This window comes from Spermophilus citellus (assembly GCF_964194105.1).
Source record: "Spermophilus citellus genome assembly, chromosome: 3".
NCBI lineage: Eukaryota > Metazoa > Chordata > Mammalia > Rodentia > Sciuridae > Spermophilus > Spermophilus citellus.
The window spans coordinates 208,078,761-208,099,747 of record NC_138184.1 but is presented as its reverse complement, the minus strand read 5'-3'; the positions used below and the strand labels follow the sequence as shown (position 1 = coordinate 208,099,747).

The 20,987-nt window shown below is 36.7% G+C and overlaps 1 protein-coding gene across 10 annotated transcripts in view; it reads right to left on the bottom strand.

The window, feature by feature from the left end:
* The window catches only part of NRF1 (nuclear respiratory factor 1), a 140,890-nt gene that overhangs the window by 49,069 nt on the left and 70,834 nt on the right, over positions 1-20,987 (bottom strand). For all 10 annotated transcript variants that reach the window (XM_081284513.1, XM_081284516.1, XM_081284511.1 and 7 more), the window contains one exon: positions 13,365-13,505. In XM_081284513.1, coding sequence (XP_081140639.1) covers positions 13,365-13,505 — 141 coding nt within the window. The remainder of the gene's footprint in view (positions 1-13,364; positions 13,506-20,987) is intronic.

Sequence of the window (20,987 nt, the reverse complement as noted above, 5' to 3'; positions counted from 1 at the left end):
CTATTTTTTTTAACCAAAAGATGTCTTAAACAGCAACTCTTCAAACTTTGTATGCAAAACATATAAGGTTGAGAGACATCATGATGCTAATCCAACACAATTTTTTTTTCTTTTGCAGTATTAGGGTTCAAACCCAGGGCCTTGAGCATGCTAGGCAAGCACTTTATCACTTCTATCACTTCAAAATAAAGGCATTCTGTCCATCTACAACTACAAAAAAAAAAAAAAAAAAAGCTAGAATCAAGGATTGGGAGGGTAGCTCAGTAGTTGAATGCTTGCCTAGCATGCATAAGGTCCTTGGTTCAATCCTTACCTCCACCATAAAACAAAAGAAAGAAAGAATGCTAGAACCAAGGAGGAACTGAATTAACCATGTGCATCAGTCCTTTGCATTAAGGAAACAAGTTGTCACCAACCTACCCTCAATACATAGGTAGTTTAGGTGACTTGTTTTGCTGGATCCTTCAGCATTAAAAAATGTACAATGTTCATTACTTTTTTTTTTTTTTTTAAGAGAGAGTGAGAGAGGGGAGAGAGAGAGAGAGAGAGAGAGAGAGAGAGAGAGAGAGAGAGAATTTTTAACATTTATTTTTTTTTTTAGTTCTCGGCGGACACAACATCTTTGTTGGTATGTGGTGCTGAGGATCGAACCCGGGTCGCACGCACGCCAGGCGAGCGCGCTACCGCTTGAGCCACATCCCCAGCCCCTACAATGTTCATTACTAATGAAAAGTTTAGAAAATGTGACTTGAGGGTAATTAGAGAAAAGACAGACTAGAAAATTTCTCAAAAACATTTTATATGCTATAAATTCCTGGATGAGAAACGTTTCAAAATTCTAAGCATAAGCTAATATGAAAGGCAGGAGAAATGGAAGCAGCAGGAAGGGAAGGTGACTTCCTCAGGGAGAACCGCAACAAGTAAAACAAAGGAACCAGAGTTAAATTATCTGCTAGCTTACAAGTTCTAATTTGGAGACAGACATAACTTTTCCAAGTACCAATTACCAAATATACAAAATTTGTCCCTATATTAAAACAGGAGTTAAAAGCATTTTTTACTATAGAATTTCACTTTTCAAGTTATGCATTTTGGGGATGGAGGATTCTTTGATCTTTTTTGGTTACTGTTTTAGTACCAGGAATTGAACCCACAGGTGCTCTACCACTGAGGTATATCCCCAGCCCTTTTTATTTTTTTATTTTGATCGTATCCCACCAAATTGCTTAGGCTGGCCTCAAACTTGTAATCCTCCTGCCTCAGCCTCCTTAGAGGCTGGGAATACAGGCATGTGCCAACATGCCTGGTAGATTCTTTTACTTTTAAAGATAATCTGACTTCATTGGAAAAGACTATTTTCTATTAAACTTTTTATTATTATTATTATTTTCTTCTGCTACTAGGAATTGAACACATGGGTACTTTACCACCGAGCCACATCTTCAACCCTTTTTAATTTTGAGATAGTCTTGCTGAGTTGCTGATGCTGGCTTTGAACTTGTGGTCCTTCTGCCTCAGGCTCCAGAGTCTCTGGGGTTGCAGGTATGTGTCACTGTGTGCCTGGCTCTAACAGACCATTTTTACACTGTCCCAAATAAATATTGTTAGGTCTAAAGAGACTATTATAAGGGAAAAATGAGCTGTCTAGTATAGAAAGAGTTAAGTGATTTCTTTTTAGAATTCAGCATTATGTCCTCATTACCAGTTGGATTAATTATTTGTCCTAGAGTTTTGGAAACCAAAGCTCCTCAATGTGCTTGTTAAGGAAGGTTTGTCTTTAATCCACAGGGAGACAATCAACAGGAACAGCCAAGATAAAGCCTAACCTCTCCCATTGTCCTTTAATTGGGCTGGAACAAGCTTTTCTGGGTGCTTTCACTCTAATTTAGAGCTCTATATAGGCCTAAAGTGCCCCAGTCTGGTTAATAAACCAACCCAAACCAGTAAAAAGTAGAAAATACTACTCTTTCTAAGGGCACAATCAGAAAAGAAAAGGATATCAAATTCATGTGACTGGCAGTCAATAGCAAAGATTATGTGGGGACTATAAATGTTTTAAAATAAGATTTCCTAAAACTCTAAAAGCCTGGCAGTATAGCTTGCCTAGCATGTGGTAGGTCCAGGGTTCTATCCCTAGAACCAAAAGAAAAAAGAAAAGCCTAACAATTATTACTATGTTAGAAATCTGCCACTTGCAAATTCAGTTAATTCTTTGCTTCTCCTCTCATACCCTCTATCTTTGCTCTATTACCCCCAAGTCCTGGGATTTTAAGGCTCCTCAAGTCCATTTTAGGTTCAATTACCAAGAAAAGGACTTTCAAAGCAAAATGTGTCCCAACTCTTTCTCTATTGAAGAGGTCTGTGCTCTTCCACATCTGAATTAAGTATCCATGGATTCAAGCAATTATGGATCAAAAATTTTCAGGAAGAAAAATTTCATCTGTCTGTTCTGACTTTTTTTCTTGTCATTATTCAGACTACAGTATAAATGTAGTATATAATATACAGACAACTATTTATATAGCATTTACATTGTCCTACTTATAAGTAATCAAGAGATGATTTAAAGTACATGGGAGAATGTACGTAGGTTCTATGCAAATACTATGCCGTTTGATAAAAGAGATGTAAATATTAGTCAACTTTGGGTCCTGGAACAAATCCCACATGGATACCGAGGGACAAAAGCATAATAAATTTTTAAAGAGAACACAATGCAAATCAAACAAAGTTGAAAGGTTAAGTTTTCTATAGCTTACAGGAAAACAGGAATATGAAGAAAGAGAAGGAAAACTAAAAAAATTTCAGACAATATTGTTATTTTTTTAATTTTAAAATTATGAACTTCCAGGTTGATAAACCTAATTATACTCAAATAAGCATTTTTAGGGCATTATAAAGAATTTCTTAGCTCATTCTCTGGACTTATATTTGTACTATTAGTCTCTGTTCATAGAAATGACAAAGGTGGATATCCTTCTCTGATGCACTGTTTCCCTAGATTTGCCAACAGACACATTGGCTTCTCTCAATCTCATTGTCCCACAAAACACATTCCCATAGAATATACAGGAAGAGCCAGTTTGGAAAGAAAGAGAAGTGTAACTTCAGAATGAGTAAATTCAGGGCCAGCCAAAGGAGACACTCTCCTTTAGAGACTTCAGACTTCTCTCAGGTCAAAATGTCTGCCGCTTATCTTTACACCTTATCCACCTATTAAAGTACTCCCTCTTGGTAATCAAAATGCTCTTAAAGTCCTACCTTCTCTTTCAAAAAGAATCTCAGATTGGTCAGTTTCTGTTATCATGTGCGGGAGTAGCACGATTTTGTACAAAAATGATACCGATGAAGGCACAGGCGTTCATGCCATTCACCCTCCCCAGTTCAGTCTCCTGCCAGAGGCATTATTAGGTTGATCAATAGCCTTCCTGATAGCCAAATTCTATACATTTACATAAATATATGCTGAAAAGGCAGAGTTATGTGATTAAAGAAAAACACAATGGTACCATAGTGTACAAATTTTAAAACTTGCTTTTTCCCCTCCATATTTTGTCCTAGAGATCTTCTCATAGTACAACTATAATGATCTCTTTTTAAAAAATTTTTTATTTGTTCTTTTTAGTTATTCATGATAGTAGAATGTATTTTGACATATCATATACACATGAAGTATAATTTTTCATTCTTGTGATTGTACATGATATGAAATTACACTGGTCATATATTTATATATGAACATAGGAAAGTTATGTCTGATTCATTCTACTGTCTTTCCCAATCCTCCTCCCTTCTCCCCACTCCCCCTTGTCAATTCAGTGAACCTCCACTCCCTGCCTTGCTTATTGTGTGTTAGCATCCACGTGTCAGTGAGAACACTCAGCCTTTAGTTTTTTGGGAGTGGCTTACTTCACTTAGCATGATAGTCTCCAGTTCCATCCATTTACCCACAAATGCCATAATTTCATTCTTCTTTATGGCTGAGTAATATTCCATTGTGTATATATACCACATTTTCTTTATCTTTTCATCTGCTGAAGGGCACCGAGGTTGGTTCCATATCTTAGCTACTGTGAATTGAGCTGCTATGAACATTAATGTGGCTGCATTACTACAGTATGCTGATTTTAAGTCTTTGGGTATATGCTAAGGAGTGGGATAAATAGGTCAAATGGTTTCTTTGTAACAGTTGCTTAGTATCCATGGTATAGGTTTTCCATTTTGTTTCATCATTCCTCTATTGATAGTTATGGTTTTTGCTCTTACAAATAGTGCTTGACCATGTCTCTTTGTGCACATGTACATTTCCTGAGGAGAAATTCAGAAACTGGACTCACTGGTTGAGGGCTTTAATAACTACTGCCAGACTGTCCTCCAGAAAGACTTAGCCAATCCCATTCCCACCATACCCATTGTTTCACACCCTCCATCCCATTTTTTTTTTTTTTTTTTTTTTTGCCATTACCTAGATCCCCCTCTCCCTTCCTATACTGGGGATTGAACCCAGGACCTTTTGCAAGTGTTCCTACCACTGAGCTATATCCCACATCCTTCCCCCACCCCCAATATCTTTTTTATTTGTAGGTGAACACAATGCCTTTATTTTATTTATTTACTTATATGTGGTGCTGAGAATTGAACCCAGTGCCTCATACATGCTAGGCAAGCACTCTACCACTGAGCCACAACCCCAACCCCTCCCCAGTCCTTTTAAGTTTTTATTTTGAAACTCTGTCTTTCTAAGTTGTCCCGGCTGACCTAGGACTTGCGGTTCTCTTGCCTTAGTCTCCTGAGTATCTAGAGATTATAGGCAGGTGCCCCGTACCTGGCTATTACTAAGCATTCTTATTTTGGTTCATCTGATGTGGGGGAAATAGTTTTTTTAAATTTCCATTGCTAGTGAATTGAGAATATTTTTATATGTTTACTATTTTTTCTTTCTGTGCACTGCTTATAATGCTTTGCATATTTTTTCTAATTATCTTTTTATTAATTTGAAGGAAATATTAATCTGTCCTGGATACTAATTCTTTGCCATATAAACTGTAAATATATCCCTAGTCTGGTTGTATCCTGAATATGTAATCTATATGACTATTACCATCTTTTAGTATTACTGAATATAGCTTAATTCTTCTCTGTTTAACATATTCTATGTTCTATTTAGGAATACATCCTATGTTTTCATTTGTTACCTATATATTTTAAATCTCATCCTGCATGTGGCATGGTGTCATGTACAAAAACACTTTCTGATAATATCAGACAGCAAAAAAACAAAAAACAAACAAACAAACAAACAAAAAAAAAACACCTCTTTTCTGACACTGTAGCACGGGGAGGTGATTTAGCATTGTTATCCACAATAGATAACATGAAACCTGAAGAGTTTAAACATCAGACATACTTGTATCCCATCCTCAAAGATTCTGATTTAACTGGTCTGGAGTATGGTCTAGGCACCAGGACTTTAAATTCACAGGTGATTCTATTGTGTAGCCACCTTGGAGGACAATTAAACTCAAATACTTCTTATCTAACTCTTCTTTTAATAAACTCTTTTTAATTGTGGTAAAATACATATAACATAAACATAAAATTTACTGTTGTAACACATACAATTCAGTGACATTAATTTCGATCATTGTTATATAACCATCCTCATTATCTATTTCCAGAATTTTTTCATTGTCATCCCAAACTGAAACTCTAAACCCATTAAAATATTAACTCCTCTTTTCTACTCACCTCAGCCCCTGTAACCACTATCCTACTTTCTGTGTTTACAATTTGCCAATTCTAGATACCCTATACACGTGGAATCAGACTGCATTTTCTTTTTTTTAATATTTATTTTTTAATTGTAGTTGGATACAATATTGTTAATTACTTAATTTACTTTTATGTGGTGCTGAGGATCAAACCCAGGGCCTCGCCTATGCTAGGTGAACACTCTACCGCTGAGCCACAACTCTAGCCCCCAGACTGCATTTTCTTTTTGTGTCTCATTTATTTCACTTAGCATAATATTTTTTACTTTTTTGTCAGAAGAGCTATGCCATATGTAAGCTTTTTCAAAACCAAACCAGACCCTCAAAAGACCTAAAATGATAACTGGCTGAATGTTTCCTAAGTAAAATAGGTCAAGTCTGGTGGATAACTTCTTCCTAATGAAGAAAATCGCTGTGCTGTTTCTGAAGGTTTCTCTGAAACTGGTGAAGAATTACTATACTGTTGCATCATCACTCCAAGGGAATATTAAAGAACAAAGACTGCCCAGTGAGAGTAAGAGGAGGACAGAAAGTTCAAGGGGGTGGGGGGGTTACACAAGGAAGGGAGAAGGGATAGATGAATGGATTTTAGCCAGCAACACTGAGCAGGTATTTCCAGAGATGATTCTTTTATAAAATAATCTTTGCCTGGATCTCTTGAAATACAGATCCCAAGATTTATAGATTCCCAAGAACAAAAGAATCCTATAATATTCAAGTGTGGGAGAGAACAGAACTGATTTTTCATTAGCAATATCAATTCCTTGAACTCAAAACAGCCTGAGAATCAGCACTGTTGGCATCATCTGGGAACTTGGTGCAACTGCAGAATGTCAGGTCCCACTCCATACCTATGACTCCTTTGTTTATTTATTTGTTTGGTACTGGGAATTGAACCCAGGGGCACTTTACCACTGAATTATATCCACAGTTAATTTTTTGTTTTGAGACAGAGTCTCACTAATTTGCTGAGGTTGGTCTCAAACTCGCCATCCTCCTCCTACCTCAGTGTCCTGAGTCACTGGGATTACAGGTGTGCATCACATCGCCTGGCCAATTTGCATTTAAAGAAGACTCTCCAATGATTCCTATGCACAACGACATCTGAGAAGCTCCAGTTAGCTCAAGCTCTAGGCCCTGACTGATCTGAATGATTTTAGAAAAATTTGCTGACCTGACTTTCAAAATCTCTAAAAATGGTGACTTCATTATTTCATTGTTGATGAATTCAGGAGTTATAGGACCTACCCTAAACTAATAAGATTTATTTCAACCTCCTCCAATTCTTACACAGGATGGTCAGAAAGATAGGAGATAGGGGCTGAGTTCCAGCCACTATTTTTAAAGGTGCCTTAAGTTTTCGTTTTATCACAAAGAATATTACAAAGCTCTGCATGTGTGTATATTTGTGTGTGTTAACCAAGACTATTATCAGAATTAAGACATAAGAGTAAAGTTTTTCAGGAAACATGTTCTATTCACCAATGAAGAATTATACTTTTATCAAAAAAGAAAAAAAAAAAAAAAGACAAAACACCCCAATCCATAGAGAGCTACTTCCTAAAAGAAGGACAGTTAGTTCTGACAGAAGTTCTGATACTCTGTTCTACGTAATTTCTATCCATGGAGGAGATGGTTTTGAGAGTCTCTGAAGCAAGTCCGGAAACTCTTTTAAAACAGTGAATGTTTATAGCATTAGCTGAAACATTCAACCTGGGCGGTGATCACATATAGTTTTATAGAACAAAAGAAAAAAATCATTGGCAATATGAACTCTAAGTTCTATTCCTGTTTTAGTTTTAATTTGTTTCATAAATTGCTTTTGGCTGGGTGCAATGGGACATGCCTGTAAAATACAGTGGCTCAGGAGGCTGAGACAGGAGGATGGTGAATTCAAAGCTAGCCTCAGCAAAAACCAAGGCGCTAAGAAACTCAGTGAGACCCTGTCTCTAAATAAAATACAAAATAGGGCTGGGGATGTGGCTCAGTGGTTGGGTGGTCCTGAGTTCAATCCCCAGTACCTCCCTCCCCAAAACAAAAAACAAACAAACAAACAAACAAACAAACAAATAAATAAATAGCTTTTTCTATTTATGCCTCAATTTTAAACCTGCAATATATGTTATCACCTATATTGACCAACTTCATTGCTTAGAAAAATAAAAATTCTTAGTTCCTTAACTTTCCCTAATATAACATGGGTGAGAGATGGTTCAGGTTATCCAAAAGTTAATAATAATAGTTGAGTGATGCATTTTTCCTTACAAAATCTCACTTTTTTTCTTCCACTGACTTCATAAATGTAGGAAGGTATGCATTACTTCTCAGAAGATAAAAGTGAGAATCTGGGCTAACACAGTAAAATTTGGACTGTAGACTAGATCTTTTGACTCTAAGTTAGTATATGATTCTTTCCAATAAACAAGCAAACTTTCTAATTTGTGAAGAATTAATGAACCACCTAACATGGGAACAATATCAACTATAGTTTACTCTCTGAATGATTCAGAACACATCACATGATCATATATATATAGAATTATATTTATAAGTTAGGGTTATCAGCATAAACATCAGTCATCCCATAGCATTAAGTGCAGATAAGAAAATTAACAGAGATGTCTGGTTAAACCAAGTCTACCTCTATTACAGTCCAGTTTGACAATTCTAGGATTTGATCATGTTAAGGAAATCACGAATTACCAAAATGGTCTGAAATCTAGAATTAGGTCTAGTTATAGTTATTTTGTTCTTTCTGGGTATAGCTCATAACTGAGTTCTGCTTCCTTGAATCAACGAACGAACACATACATACACACACACACACACACACACACACACACACACACACACCATACACACATAAATATCCCCTGGAGGGTAGATTAAATTATATGCCCAGTAAAGAATTGAGGAATGTGCCTTCAAACATACGGCAGCTATTTAAGAGAAAAGCAAGGTGGGAAAAAGAGATGTTGGGATTTTTACCCTAATATTAAGAAAAGTAATCTTTCGGTAAAAGAAAACAGAAACATCATCAAACTTACACTTAAAAAAAATACAAGTTTAGCTACTGCCTGTAATCTCAGTGGCTGGGCAGGCTGAGGCAGGAGGATCGAAAGTTCAAAGCCAGCCTCAGCAATGGTGAGACACTAGGCAACTCAGTGAGACCCTGTCTCTAAATAAAATACAAAATAGCCCTGGGGTATGGCTCAGTGGTCGAATGCTCCAGAGTTCAATCCTGGGTACCTGCCCCCAAAATGCAAGTTTAATACAAAATATTAAAATACTGTTTTGCATTTCTGTGATTATAAAAGTAATTTATGCTCACTAAAGAAAGGGAAAATCATCCATAACACCACCAAGTATAAATAATCACTATAAATATTTTGGTGTATATCTCTTCAAAAGTTTAACACATACACACACCTGAATACATTTTATGAACATATTTTAGAAAATGAAATTAATTAGTTTAATTCTGGGTACCCTGAGCTTAAAAAAAAAAAAAATCTAGCTGGGCGCAGTGGTGCACACCTGTAATCCCAGCAGCTTGGGAGGCTGAGGCAGGAAGATCGAGAGTTCAAAGCCAGCCTCAGCAAAAGTGAGGTACTAAGAACTCAGTGAGACCCTGTCTCTAAATAAATACAAAATAGGGCTGGGGGTGTGGATCAGTGGTTGAGTGCCCCTGAGTTCAATCCCTGGTACAAAAAATAAATAAATAAATAAATAAAAATCTAGCCATTCAAAAGAAATAAAAAGAGTCTTAACCCTCTAAAATTGCAGTATGTAAAAAATGCTATTTTATAGCCAGTTTGTTAATCTAAGGTATTACAAGTATTATTCTACTGTAACAGAAAGCAAATTATCATTTTCAGTATCTAATAATTTGGTGAATAGTAAACCTCTAGTCTTTTTTGAGCTGTATTGTTCTTCCTTCCATGTAAATACTGAACACCACTATTATAATTAAACTAAACACATTGCTCCTAGATTTCCCTATTGTAAATAATTGCTGTGGAAAAACAGACATCAAGCATCTTGCTTAATTGGAGGGCACAACATGCACATTTTAGAGTTTGCTATGCAATGCCAACCTGCCCTCTAGAAAGTGTACCTGTTTACAATTCTATCAACAGTGTAACGAAGCACTTACCTCCCCATACCCTTGCCTGTCTAGGTTCACTACTATTAATAGTAAAAAGCTTTAGGATCAATTAGAATAGAGAGGTATTTAGCTTAGGTTAAGAAGAAGTATTTTAGGAAAACAAAGCAAACAATGATAACAAAGGTTGAAGAGGAAAATTTCAGGCTGGTTTTTAAATTTTTTCTGCTCACCCCTCCTCACTGTTTGTTTCATTTCTTAGTCATCACATATGGTGAGAAGAGAAAGGAAAATGAATGTATGATGACAAGAAACCTCCAACAGTGTCTCTCTGTTGTGACTGATGACACCAAATACCAGAGCCCCTTAGATCCACCAGAGCACCATACTCTACTGAGTGCAGTTCACAGAAATGGAAAACAACCAAGACTCCAACGTTTTACCTCCAAAATGATAACTAAACTGAATGTTCTGTCTTCTGTGGTCATCAACCAGTTTTCATAAAAATCAGTATCTGTGATGATTTAGTATAATCAAAACTTTGGACTTCTTCAACTTTAAACATCAAATATAACCATGACAGAAAAAAGCACCCCTCAGAGGAAACAGTCTACCTAACAGTATTCTAAAGCAGAGGCTCAGTCAGCTTTAAAGTTAGCTAAATTTACATCTGAGGTACAGAGTTGATTCTTCACATCAGGCAAAAAAATTTGCCTTTGGTGTTCTTTACTTTAACCTATCAGAGTGGCCCTAGGATAGAGTAATAACAACCAACGAAAGGACAGTTTAAAAAAACCAAACCAAACCATTATTTAGAGATCCTTCAAGTGTCCATAGAAAGGTCTATAAACCCAACAATCAAAAATACAATTTAGCTTCATTTTTATAAAATGTGGTCTTACTTCAGAGTTGCTGTTTCAAACCTAAGGAAGCAAAGTGTCATTTTGTGAGCATCATCATCAGTGTCTGTACTGAATGTACACTTCTACTCAGGGGTCTCACCATACAGTTACCTGTCACTGCACTGAATACATTTTTGCTCTGATCCTTAGGTTATTTACTAAATAGATACTAGTGTTTAGATGGTGTGTTATTTAAGGTGCTGGGCAGCTGTAATAAAGAGCAATAAAGAACAAGAACTTTAAGTCCTCACTCTCAAATTTTAGCTGGAGAGACAGACCACAAACTAGTGTGAAAATTCATGAATAAGATATTTTGGGCAGTGCAAGTGCTACCAAGACAACACTACCAGGAATGTATTTGCCAGTGACTTGGAGGGAGGGAGGAGAAACTTTGATTATATGGGATAATCAAGGAATGTTGTCTCAGGGATTTGCATAAGGAAAAGTCAATCCTGCAGTGATCTAGGAGGACAATGCTTCAGGCAAAGGGAGTAGCAAAAGCAAAAGTATGGCTTTGGGATATCTGAGGAAGACAGCCACTGTGGCTGCAGGCTTGACTGAGGGGATAAGGACAATTTGGAAGAGGTAAAATTAAAAAGGGCCTTCAAACCTTTGAATTTGATTCTAGGAACAGTGGAAAGCCACTAAAGGACTGAAACAAGTAAGTTTAAAAATAAAATCTCTATGTTGACTACATGAGAATGAATTGCAGAACAAAGGTAGCAGTAGGAGGATCAGTGATAACTGAAAAAGCTGACATGAGGGATGCTAGCGGCTTGGCCTGGGTGCCGATGGGAATTGAGAAAAACAATCAGATTTGGGATGTGATTCAGAAATGAACTGAGCTGGGCATGGTGATACATGCCTGAAATTCCAGCAGCTTGGGAGGCTAAGGCAAGAGAATCACAAATTTGAGGCCAGCTTCAGCAATTTAGCAAGGCCCTAACCAACTTAGTGAGATCCTGCCTTAAAATAAAAATTTAAAAAAACTGGGGATGTAGCTCAGTGATAAAGAACCTCTGGGTTCAATCTGTAATACAAAAAAAAAAAAGTGAATTGACATTTACCAATAAATTAATGGGGTAGGGGTAGAAAGTAGAACAGGAAAATAAGGATTATTCTTTTTTTATTTTTAATAAATGGACACACAATATCTTTATTTGTTTATTTTAATATGGTGCTGAGGATTGAACCTGTTGCCTCACATGTGTTTTACCACCTCAGCTCAAAGGATTATTCTTACCCTGGGACTTTAACAACCAGATGGATGGTGGTGTTATTAACTGATAGAGGTAACATAGGGAAGGAACAGGTTCGGAGTGGAGAATGAGGGCAACCAAAGGTCCTGTTCTGAGCATGTTAGGTACTAGACATTTCAGTGATCATAAACTAGAGTATACACAGGCCTTAGCTCTGGGACACAAAAACAGTGATCAGGAGAGGAGAGGAGAAGAGCCAGCAAAAGAGCTGGTAGGTAGCAGCCAGTGAGGCAGGAGGATATTCAGTGAGGAGTCATAGAGACTGAGAGAAGCAGCTACTTAAGAAGGAAGGTGAAATCAACTCAGTTAAATACTGCTGGAGACTCAGTCAAGGGAAGAAAACTGAAGACTAGATTTAGCAAGACAGAAATACATTAATAAAGAAATAGACTGGAAAATGTTATAAAAAATGTTGATCTTAACCTATCACTTTTAAAACTAGAAAACCACAAAAGGGATAGCCTTCGACAAAGTTAATGAGGTATACTGATGTCTCAGAGGAAGAGGGAAAGAATGAATGAGTCAAGTAGGTGTCCTTCCGAGTTTTGTGGGTTTTTTTGTTTGTTTTGGCAATATTGTTTATTTTAATATGGTATTGAGGATTGAACCGCAATCCTTAGGGTTTGAAACAAAGGCCTCAAGTGTTCTACCACTAAACTGAACTACATCTCTAGCCCTTTCCATTTTGAGACAGGATCTCCCTAAGTTGCCCAGGATGGCCTTAAACTTTACAATTTTCCTGCCTCAGCCTCCTGAGTAGCTGGGATTACAAGTGTATGACACTCTGCCTGGAAGCTTTGTGTTCTTATTCTCTGGGGAGGGGAGCTTTACTTGGCAATAATGTGGTGGTATTCAGAATTTTCACGGAAAGAAGCTCAGCTTGAGACTAAACTTGTCCCAACTGATTGTGATCACACTCTGAACAATCTCACATTCACCTGTTCAAACCAACTCCAAGCTAAGGTTTTTTTCTTTTTTTTTTTTTTTTTTTTTTTGTGTGTGTGTGTGTGTGGTGCTGGGGATTGAACCCAGGGCCTTGTGCATGTGAGGCAAGCACTCTACCAACTGGGCTATATCCCCAGCCCCAAGCTAAGTTTCTTTATCAACCTAAAGGTCCCAATGAAAGGAGAGAACTGCCAACAAAAGGAGGAGAGCACATGATGCCCTTGTTTGGGAGCATACTTCTGGCACTACCATGTCTTCTCCAAGGCTGATACTGCCTCACCATCACACTCCAGTCTCTGAATCACCAAGGAAAAGTGATCAGAGGCCCGCCCACATGAGTGCCTCTTGCCTTTGCATCTCCTCTTCACTTCCCGCCCCTTACCTGGGTCATTTTGTCCACAGAGACTGGGATCCCATCGATGGTGAGAGGCGGCAGTTCTGAGTTAACCTCCTGTGGTGCAGGGGCGTGTTCTGCCAGAGCAGACTCCAAGTCTTCCAGGATCATGCTCTTGTACTTTCGCACCTGTAGGGAATTAACAGCAGAAGTAAACAAGATGCCCAACAACCACAGAGGACTTGTGCCAAGCAACAAGCAAGTGGGTGAGGCAGACTTCCCCAAGCTACTTCAGAGCCCTACAAACAAACACGCCTACAACTAGCAGGTAAAAATACTCGCTGGCCCTAAAGACATCATACTAAACAGAATTAAATGAAAAGATGATGAAATTACAGGTAACAACAGTGGAAAGGAACCAGTGGGAAAAGTTTTACAAAAAGACTGCTTCTCAGAAAAAAATTATGTTTTTGCAGTCAACACAGGCCCATCACCTGTTCCAGATCTAACAGGAATAGTATTCATTATTCTGCATTTCTCAGGCCAGTTGATAAACACCTACCTGTAGTAGTTAATTGCAAAATCACTTTCAAGATCTTTGAAGACTTATGTTTCTAAAACTCTTAAGTAACCTGCTAAGAAACTGCTGCTATTTTCCTGCAAAACCAGATTACCAAACAGGAGACTCAAGGGCATAAGAGGTCGGACTGAAGAGAATCAGGAAACAAACAAACAAACAAAAAACAGAGGCATATATTACAGCAGAATGTCAAAAATGCCATTACCAATAAAGCTTAGGACTAGAGAGAACCCCAGTGGTCAAACCTTCCTCCCTTTTGTTACTCTGTTTTATACTGGTGAGCAAGGTGAACTTCAAAACCATCTAGCTCTAGCCTCAGTCTGAATTAGCATTGGTCTTTGACTCCATTTCTCACCATTGCCAATGAAACATCTCTCAAAGGACAGAGAACCTTGCAACAGCACAATGTACAAACATGTACACCAACAGAAGGGGAGACAGACACTGGATCCTACAACCACCAGTGATTGGTTCATTCACTTAGAAGAATACCCATGGGACTGGCTGGGGGACAACTCTGGGAATAACAAAGAAGCAAAGGAATTGTGGAAATGTGACAAGATGGGAGACAAAATGAACTTGCTTTCAAGCCTCAAGATATTATCTTAGGATATAAAATAAAGAGAAAATGAGATTTTCCCAGAAGTTCTGATAATGTTTCAGTCCTTGATTTTTTGCTAAGTAAACAGGACTCTGAGTCAGGATATAATTCCCTATTGATACCTCATTATGAGGATTAAAAAAGAAAGATTTCCATACTCTATCCCAAGTACCTGGAAAAGTAAATATTATTGGCTGTGTGGTCCATAATATAAGCACTACATATGTTGTCTCAATCCTTCTGGAGTTAAAGGATCCTTCAAATAGGTCTATAACTAAGAGGATGAAAGAAAAATTTACTTTAGTAAGTTTTCTTACTTTAGTCATTGTTGTCTGTGCTTTTTCGTGCAATATTGTTTTCTGTGCCATCAATAGCATGGACATTACTGTATTTCTTTAAAAGTTCTCTAAGATTATCTCAGATTTTCTTTTCCCAAGTCACCACAAGTAAGAGTCAGGTACTTCTTGATCTTTGCAGAAATTGTGATTCGGAAGGTTATCATATCACAATCAAGACTCGCATTCCTTTCTCAGATGGAACTAAATGATTTGCTGACTAAAAAGGTAAGGTGTTGCAGTATGTGACCAGATATAACAGTCATGTATGTGCAGGAGTGACAACTGTGCCTCCATATTGCCTGGGCCACAGCAATATTAAGATGTATCCCAATATCAGAGGACAGATAACTCAGGACACTGAACAATGTAATAACTAACTGGTTTTACAATTACAATTAAAAAACACTTAAAATCAAAATCAGGTACCAATCTTTCTTTCTCCAATTCATCTTATATACTAATGATATTTAAAATTTCCTAAACATGTATCATCATAAAATACCATCTACTGAACACTTACTAAGCACTACATATGTTGTCTCAATTCTCACAATAATTCTGAAAAGAAAATAGTGTTATGTCCACTTTACAGATAATAAAATTGAGGCTTAATAAAATAACTTTCTCCATATCGTGCAGTTAATAAGGAGTATTGTTGAAAATCAAACTGTTTATCTAGCTCTAATACCTGAATATTCAGCTACTTTACTATCAATTATCTTTTTTCTCAAAAAAACTCCTACAAGTCCCTGCTTCTTATAGGATGAAGTTTAAGCTTCTCATTCCAGTACTTCAACTTTTTCAGTCATTTTCCACTTTTCTAGTACTTACTTTGCCACCAAATTCACCTGCACAGACTATGTGAATAGCATTCCTGAGTTCCCAGTACAATAGTCCCCCTTATCTATGGTTTCGGTTCCTATAGTCAAATGTGCTCTAAAATATTACTATTTCTCTTGATTCTTTCAAGAAAGAAAGATCATATTCACATAACTTTTATGACAATATATTGTTAAAATTATGATTTTTATCATTGGTGTTAAACTCTTATTATACCTAATTATTTATTTATTAATTTTTTAAAAAAGTCATAGATGGACACAATATCTTTATTTATTTATATGTGGTGCTGAGGATTAAACCCAATGTCTCACGTGTGCAAGGCAAGCGCTCTACCATTGAGCCACAACCCCAACCCTTACTGTGCCTAATTTATAAATTATACTTTATCATAGGTGTGTATATATATAGGAAAAGACATAGTATACATAGTGTTCAATACTACCTGTGGTTCAGGCATCCACTGGGGATCTCAGGGTGTATCCCCCACCCCATAGACAACTAGGGCCTGTTATATACAACCCACTTTCCTTTTCCCACTTTAGCTGGCCAGTCTCCTCATTAATCTTTTTACATCTAGCAAGTTCTTACCTTTGGGTCTTTAATTATGCTTCTTATTCAAATATTACCCATCTTCAAGGCCTAACTCCATTCCCATGTTCTCTGAAAAGCATTCCAATTATGGCAGTGTTACTGCCATAACTCTTCCTCCTTTAAATTTCCATAGTCTAAATAATCATGTGTCGCTTATAATGTTGTTTCCAGAATATACTATATACAACGAGTGCATGATTTTATTAAGCCCAGAGACTAGGTCTAACATTTTTAAAGGTTATATAACAACAACATCAACATCTCTAGCAACATGTTTCACGTAGTTAGACACATAGTTCTGGGCACAGCATGTGCTTATTGAAACAGACCCAGAAAAGACATCAAAATTCTTTTGTATTTCTGAAGCTTTTCTGGATACAAGAGGAGTCTTGAAGAAGTCATATATATTTTATAAAAAGTTTATCTACAAACTCCCATGACATTAAAAATACATTGTCATTGGGGGTATAAAACTAAGAGCTGCCCTACTACAAAGATGCCCTCAAACTAGTGATTCTGAGCATACCTGGTCTTGAGCCAGGACTGGGTTGTGTCCATGAATTTATGCCAGCTTCATCCTGTTCTCCTTCTAGCCCCAGTGACAGACTCCTTTCCTCTCCTGCTTCAGTCCTTCCCTCTAGTTTCTCCCTAGACCTGAGGGTTCCTAGTTTTGAACCTGGAAACTTCAAAGGATTTAGATGGACTCCTTATCTCATACTTTGTACCTAACAGTGTTAAACAGTTATTTGTTGAATAAGTAAGTACATGAGCAATGGGATTTTATTACTTTTTAAATGCTTCTACATTTTATGTAAATGAAAACATTTTTAAAGGTTATATAACAACAACATCAACATCTCTAGCAATTAGAGAAATGCAAATTAAAACTACACTGAGATTTCATCTCAATCTAATCAGAATTATCGAGAACAATAAATGTTGGTGTGTATGTGGGGAAAAGGTATAATCATACATTGCTTGTGGGAATTGCAAACTGGTGCAACCACTCTGGAAAGCAATATGGAGATTCCTCAGAAAACTTGGAATGGAACCACCATTTGATCCAGTTTTCCTACTCCTCGATATATACCAAAGGACTTAAAATCAGCATACTATAATGATGTGGCCACATCAATGTTTATAGCAGCTCAATTCACAATAGCTAAGCTATGGAACCAACCTAGGTGCGCTTCAACAGATGAATGGATAGAGAAAACGTGGTATATATACACAATGGAATATTACTCAGCCATAAAGTGCTGAATGATTTCTCTGATTTAAGGATGCTGATTCATAATATGCTGGGATGGGGATGAGAAGATTAAATGAACTCTAGAAAGAGGAAAAGAGTAGGGAGGGGAAGGGAGGGGGCATAGGAGTAGGAAAGACAGTGGAATGCAATGGTCATAATTACCCTAAGTACATGTATGAAGACACGAAGGATGCGACTCTACTTTGTATACAACCAGAGATATGAAAAATCGTGCTCTATATGTATAATATGAATTGCAATGCATTCTGTTGTCATATATAACAAATTAAAATTTAAAAAAATTAAAAAAAAAAGAATGAAAGTATGGCATTTGCCAGTAAATGTATAGAACTGGAGACTATCATACTACAAGCGAAACAAGCCACTCTCCAAAAACTAAAGGCTGAGTGTTCTCTCTGATATGTGGATGCTAACACACAATGGCGGGGCGGGTAGGGAAAAACAGAAGTTCATTGGATTAGACGAAGGGGAATGAGGGGAAGGGAGGGGGGATGGAAATAGAAAAGAATAAAATGACTCAGACATAACTTGCTTATGTTCTAATATGAATATATGACCGGTGTAACTCCACATCATGTACAACCACAATTATGGAAGTTATACTTCATATGTGAGTAACATGTCAAGATACATTCTACTGTCATGTATAACTAAAAAGAACAAATTAAAACAATTATAAAAACAAAACTCAGCTAAAAGTGGCATTTGGGGTACTTTATCTTGCCAACCTTCCCTCTAAAAAATTATAACAATGTAAAATGTTTGACATGACAGTACTGTAGGTTAAACATCTTTTCTATGTTTGGTAACATGAATCAAGCAAGACGGCTTTTTGTTTTAATTCACATTTCTTTGGAATTTTATGTCTAGTCATTTGTATTTTCCCTTTTGGTTTAGGCCCTTTTTCCTTTTATCTTTGCCCTCCACCCACATCCCCACACACCCTTACTGGGGATTGAGCCCAGAGAGACTACCACTAAGCTATGTCCCCAGTCCCTTTTTAAATTTTATGAGAGAGATCTTGCCAAACTGCCCAACTTGGCCTGGAACTTGTGATCCTCCTGCCTCAGTCTCCTGAGTAGATGGTGTTATTTTTTCAAAATAATTTCTAAATGAAAATTTGTAAGCACAAAGGTAGAAAGAATGGTAAAAATTAGTGGCTCTGTATCTGCTACCAAGACTCAATAATTGTCCACAATTATTTTACCTACCATCTACATGCATATACACAATTATTTCTGGAACACAATATTTTGTGTGGCCATTTAAGGTGGATTTTACAGACATTGTGATACTTAAACACTTGAGCACGCATCCTGGAAAATAGTATTATCATATATAAATACAATACAATGAAGGGGATTGAACCCACGGGCACTTGACCACTAAGCCACATCTCCAGCTCTTTTTATATTTTATTTTGAGACAGTGGCTTGCTAAGTTGTTTAGGGCCTCGCTAAGTTGCTGAGACTGGCTTTGAACTTGCAATCATTCTGCCTCAGCCTCCTGAGCCACTGGGATTATAGGTGTGTGCCACTACACCAGTTCTTTTATTGAGTTTTGAGAGCTCTTTTTATATTAAGAATACTAATCATTAGCTTGGCTAAAATATTTAGGTATCAAACCCTAAATTTCTACTATAAAGCACAGATAATATCAGATATATATATATCATATAGTTATTTTAATGATAAAAAAAATCATACACTTAAAAAGTGCTCAGAATAAAACAGGTATGTGTTATATAAACAATAAATTACAATTGTTATTTTTTTAAAGAATTCTTATTTTTTTAACCTTTATTTTATTTATTTTTATGTGGTACTGAGGATGGAACTCTGTCCTCACATATGCTAGGCAAGCACTGAGCCTCAACCCCAGCCCCGCTATTATTATTTTAAAAAAAAATTTTTTTTTCAGTTGTTGTAAGCCATTTAATTTTGTTCCCAGTGGCTTAATACACACTCCAACTGTGGGCAAGGAGGTAATATGGGCAAAGTACAATATGTAGAAATAAATAACACTCTAGAAAAGAAATTTTAAAAATCCAATACTATTGGGCTGGGGTTGCAGCTCAGTGATACAGCACTTGCCTAGCACATGTGAGGCCCTGGGTTTGATCCTCAGCACCACATAAAGATCAATAAAATAAAGGTAATGTATCCATCTAAAACTACAAAAAATTTTTTTTTAAAAATCCAATATTATTATAAGGCTTAGTACATCTTTCAGTCTCTTCTTAACAAATACTTAAAGCAGTCTCGAGGGGCTGGGATTGTGGCTTAGCGGTAGAGCGCTTGCCTAGCATGGGCAGGGCTTGGGTTCGATCCTCAGCACCACATAAAAATAAAGGTATTGTGTTGTGTCCATCTACACCTAAAAAAAAAAAAAAGTATTTAAAAAAAAAAAGCAGTTTCGAATCTGAAGTCTATATTCCAAAAATAAACAGGTCTATTGCATTTTAATTTTTCTATAACTTTGATTAGCCTCCAGCTAGAAGAGCAAAAGAAAAATTTATGATGAGTTTAGGCAGAGGAACAAAATGCAAACAACCCGGTTTTCAAATTATTAAATGAATAACACAAAGTGTTTATAATTATACTTTGAACACAGTAAGCACTCTATAATTGCTAGCTATTAATATTATAAGATCTAAAATCTAAATAATTTCTTTTAACTATTATTAATGTGAAATTATATGACAAAATATGCTGCATAATTGATTACCGTAAATAATGGGCTCTAGTTCTTTAACACCATTGGAATACCAGGACCACTGAACATAGCAGAGAATTACTCATAACTTAATAGTTTAACAGAAATCTTCTGAGGTGATGCAGCACACCTGTAATCCCAGTGACTCATGAGGCTGAGGCAGGGCTGTATTGTGGCTAAGTGGTAAAACACTTGCCTGGCATGTGTGAGGCCCTGGGTTTGATACTCAGCACCACATATAAATAAATAAAACAAAAGATTCATTGACAACTAAAAAAAAAAAAAAAAAAAATTTAAAAAGAAAAAAAAAAGAGGCTGAGACAGAAGAATTGCATGTTTGAGGCCAGCCTCAGCAACTTAGTGAGGCCCTAAGCAATTTAGCAAGACCCTGTCTCCAAATAAAAAGGGCTGGGGATGTGGCTTAGTGGTCAAGTACCTCTGGGTTCAATTCCTGCTACCAAAACAAAACAACAACAACAATAACAAAAAGGTTTAACAAAAAGTCAACCAAAATAATTAGGGCCTAGTAGTTCTTTGAGGAATATAGTTCTTTAGTTACTTTTCCAATTTTATATGTTTATTGCTCTATTGAAGTTTCAGTTAATATTTTTATTATTCTGCTGAGGTTTGGATATGTTTTGGCTATTTTTTCTTATCACATTTTGCTGCTTAGCTGGAGTTTTTAATTTATAAGAACAGGATTAAGGATTGGGGCTGTAGCTCAGTGGCA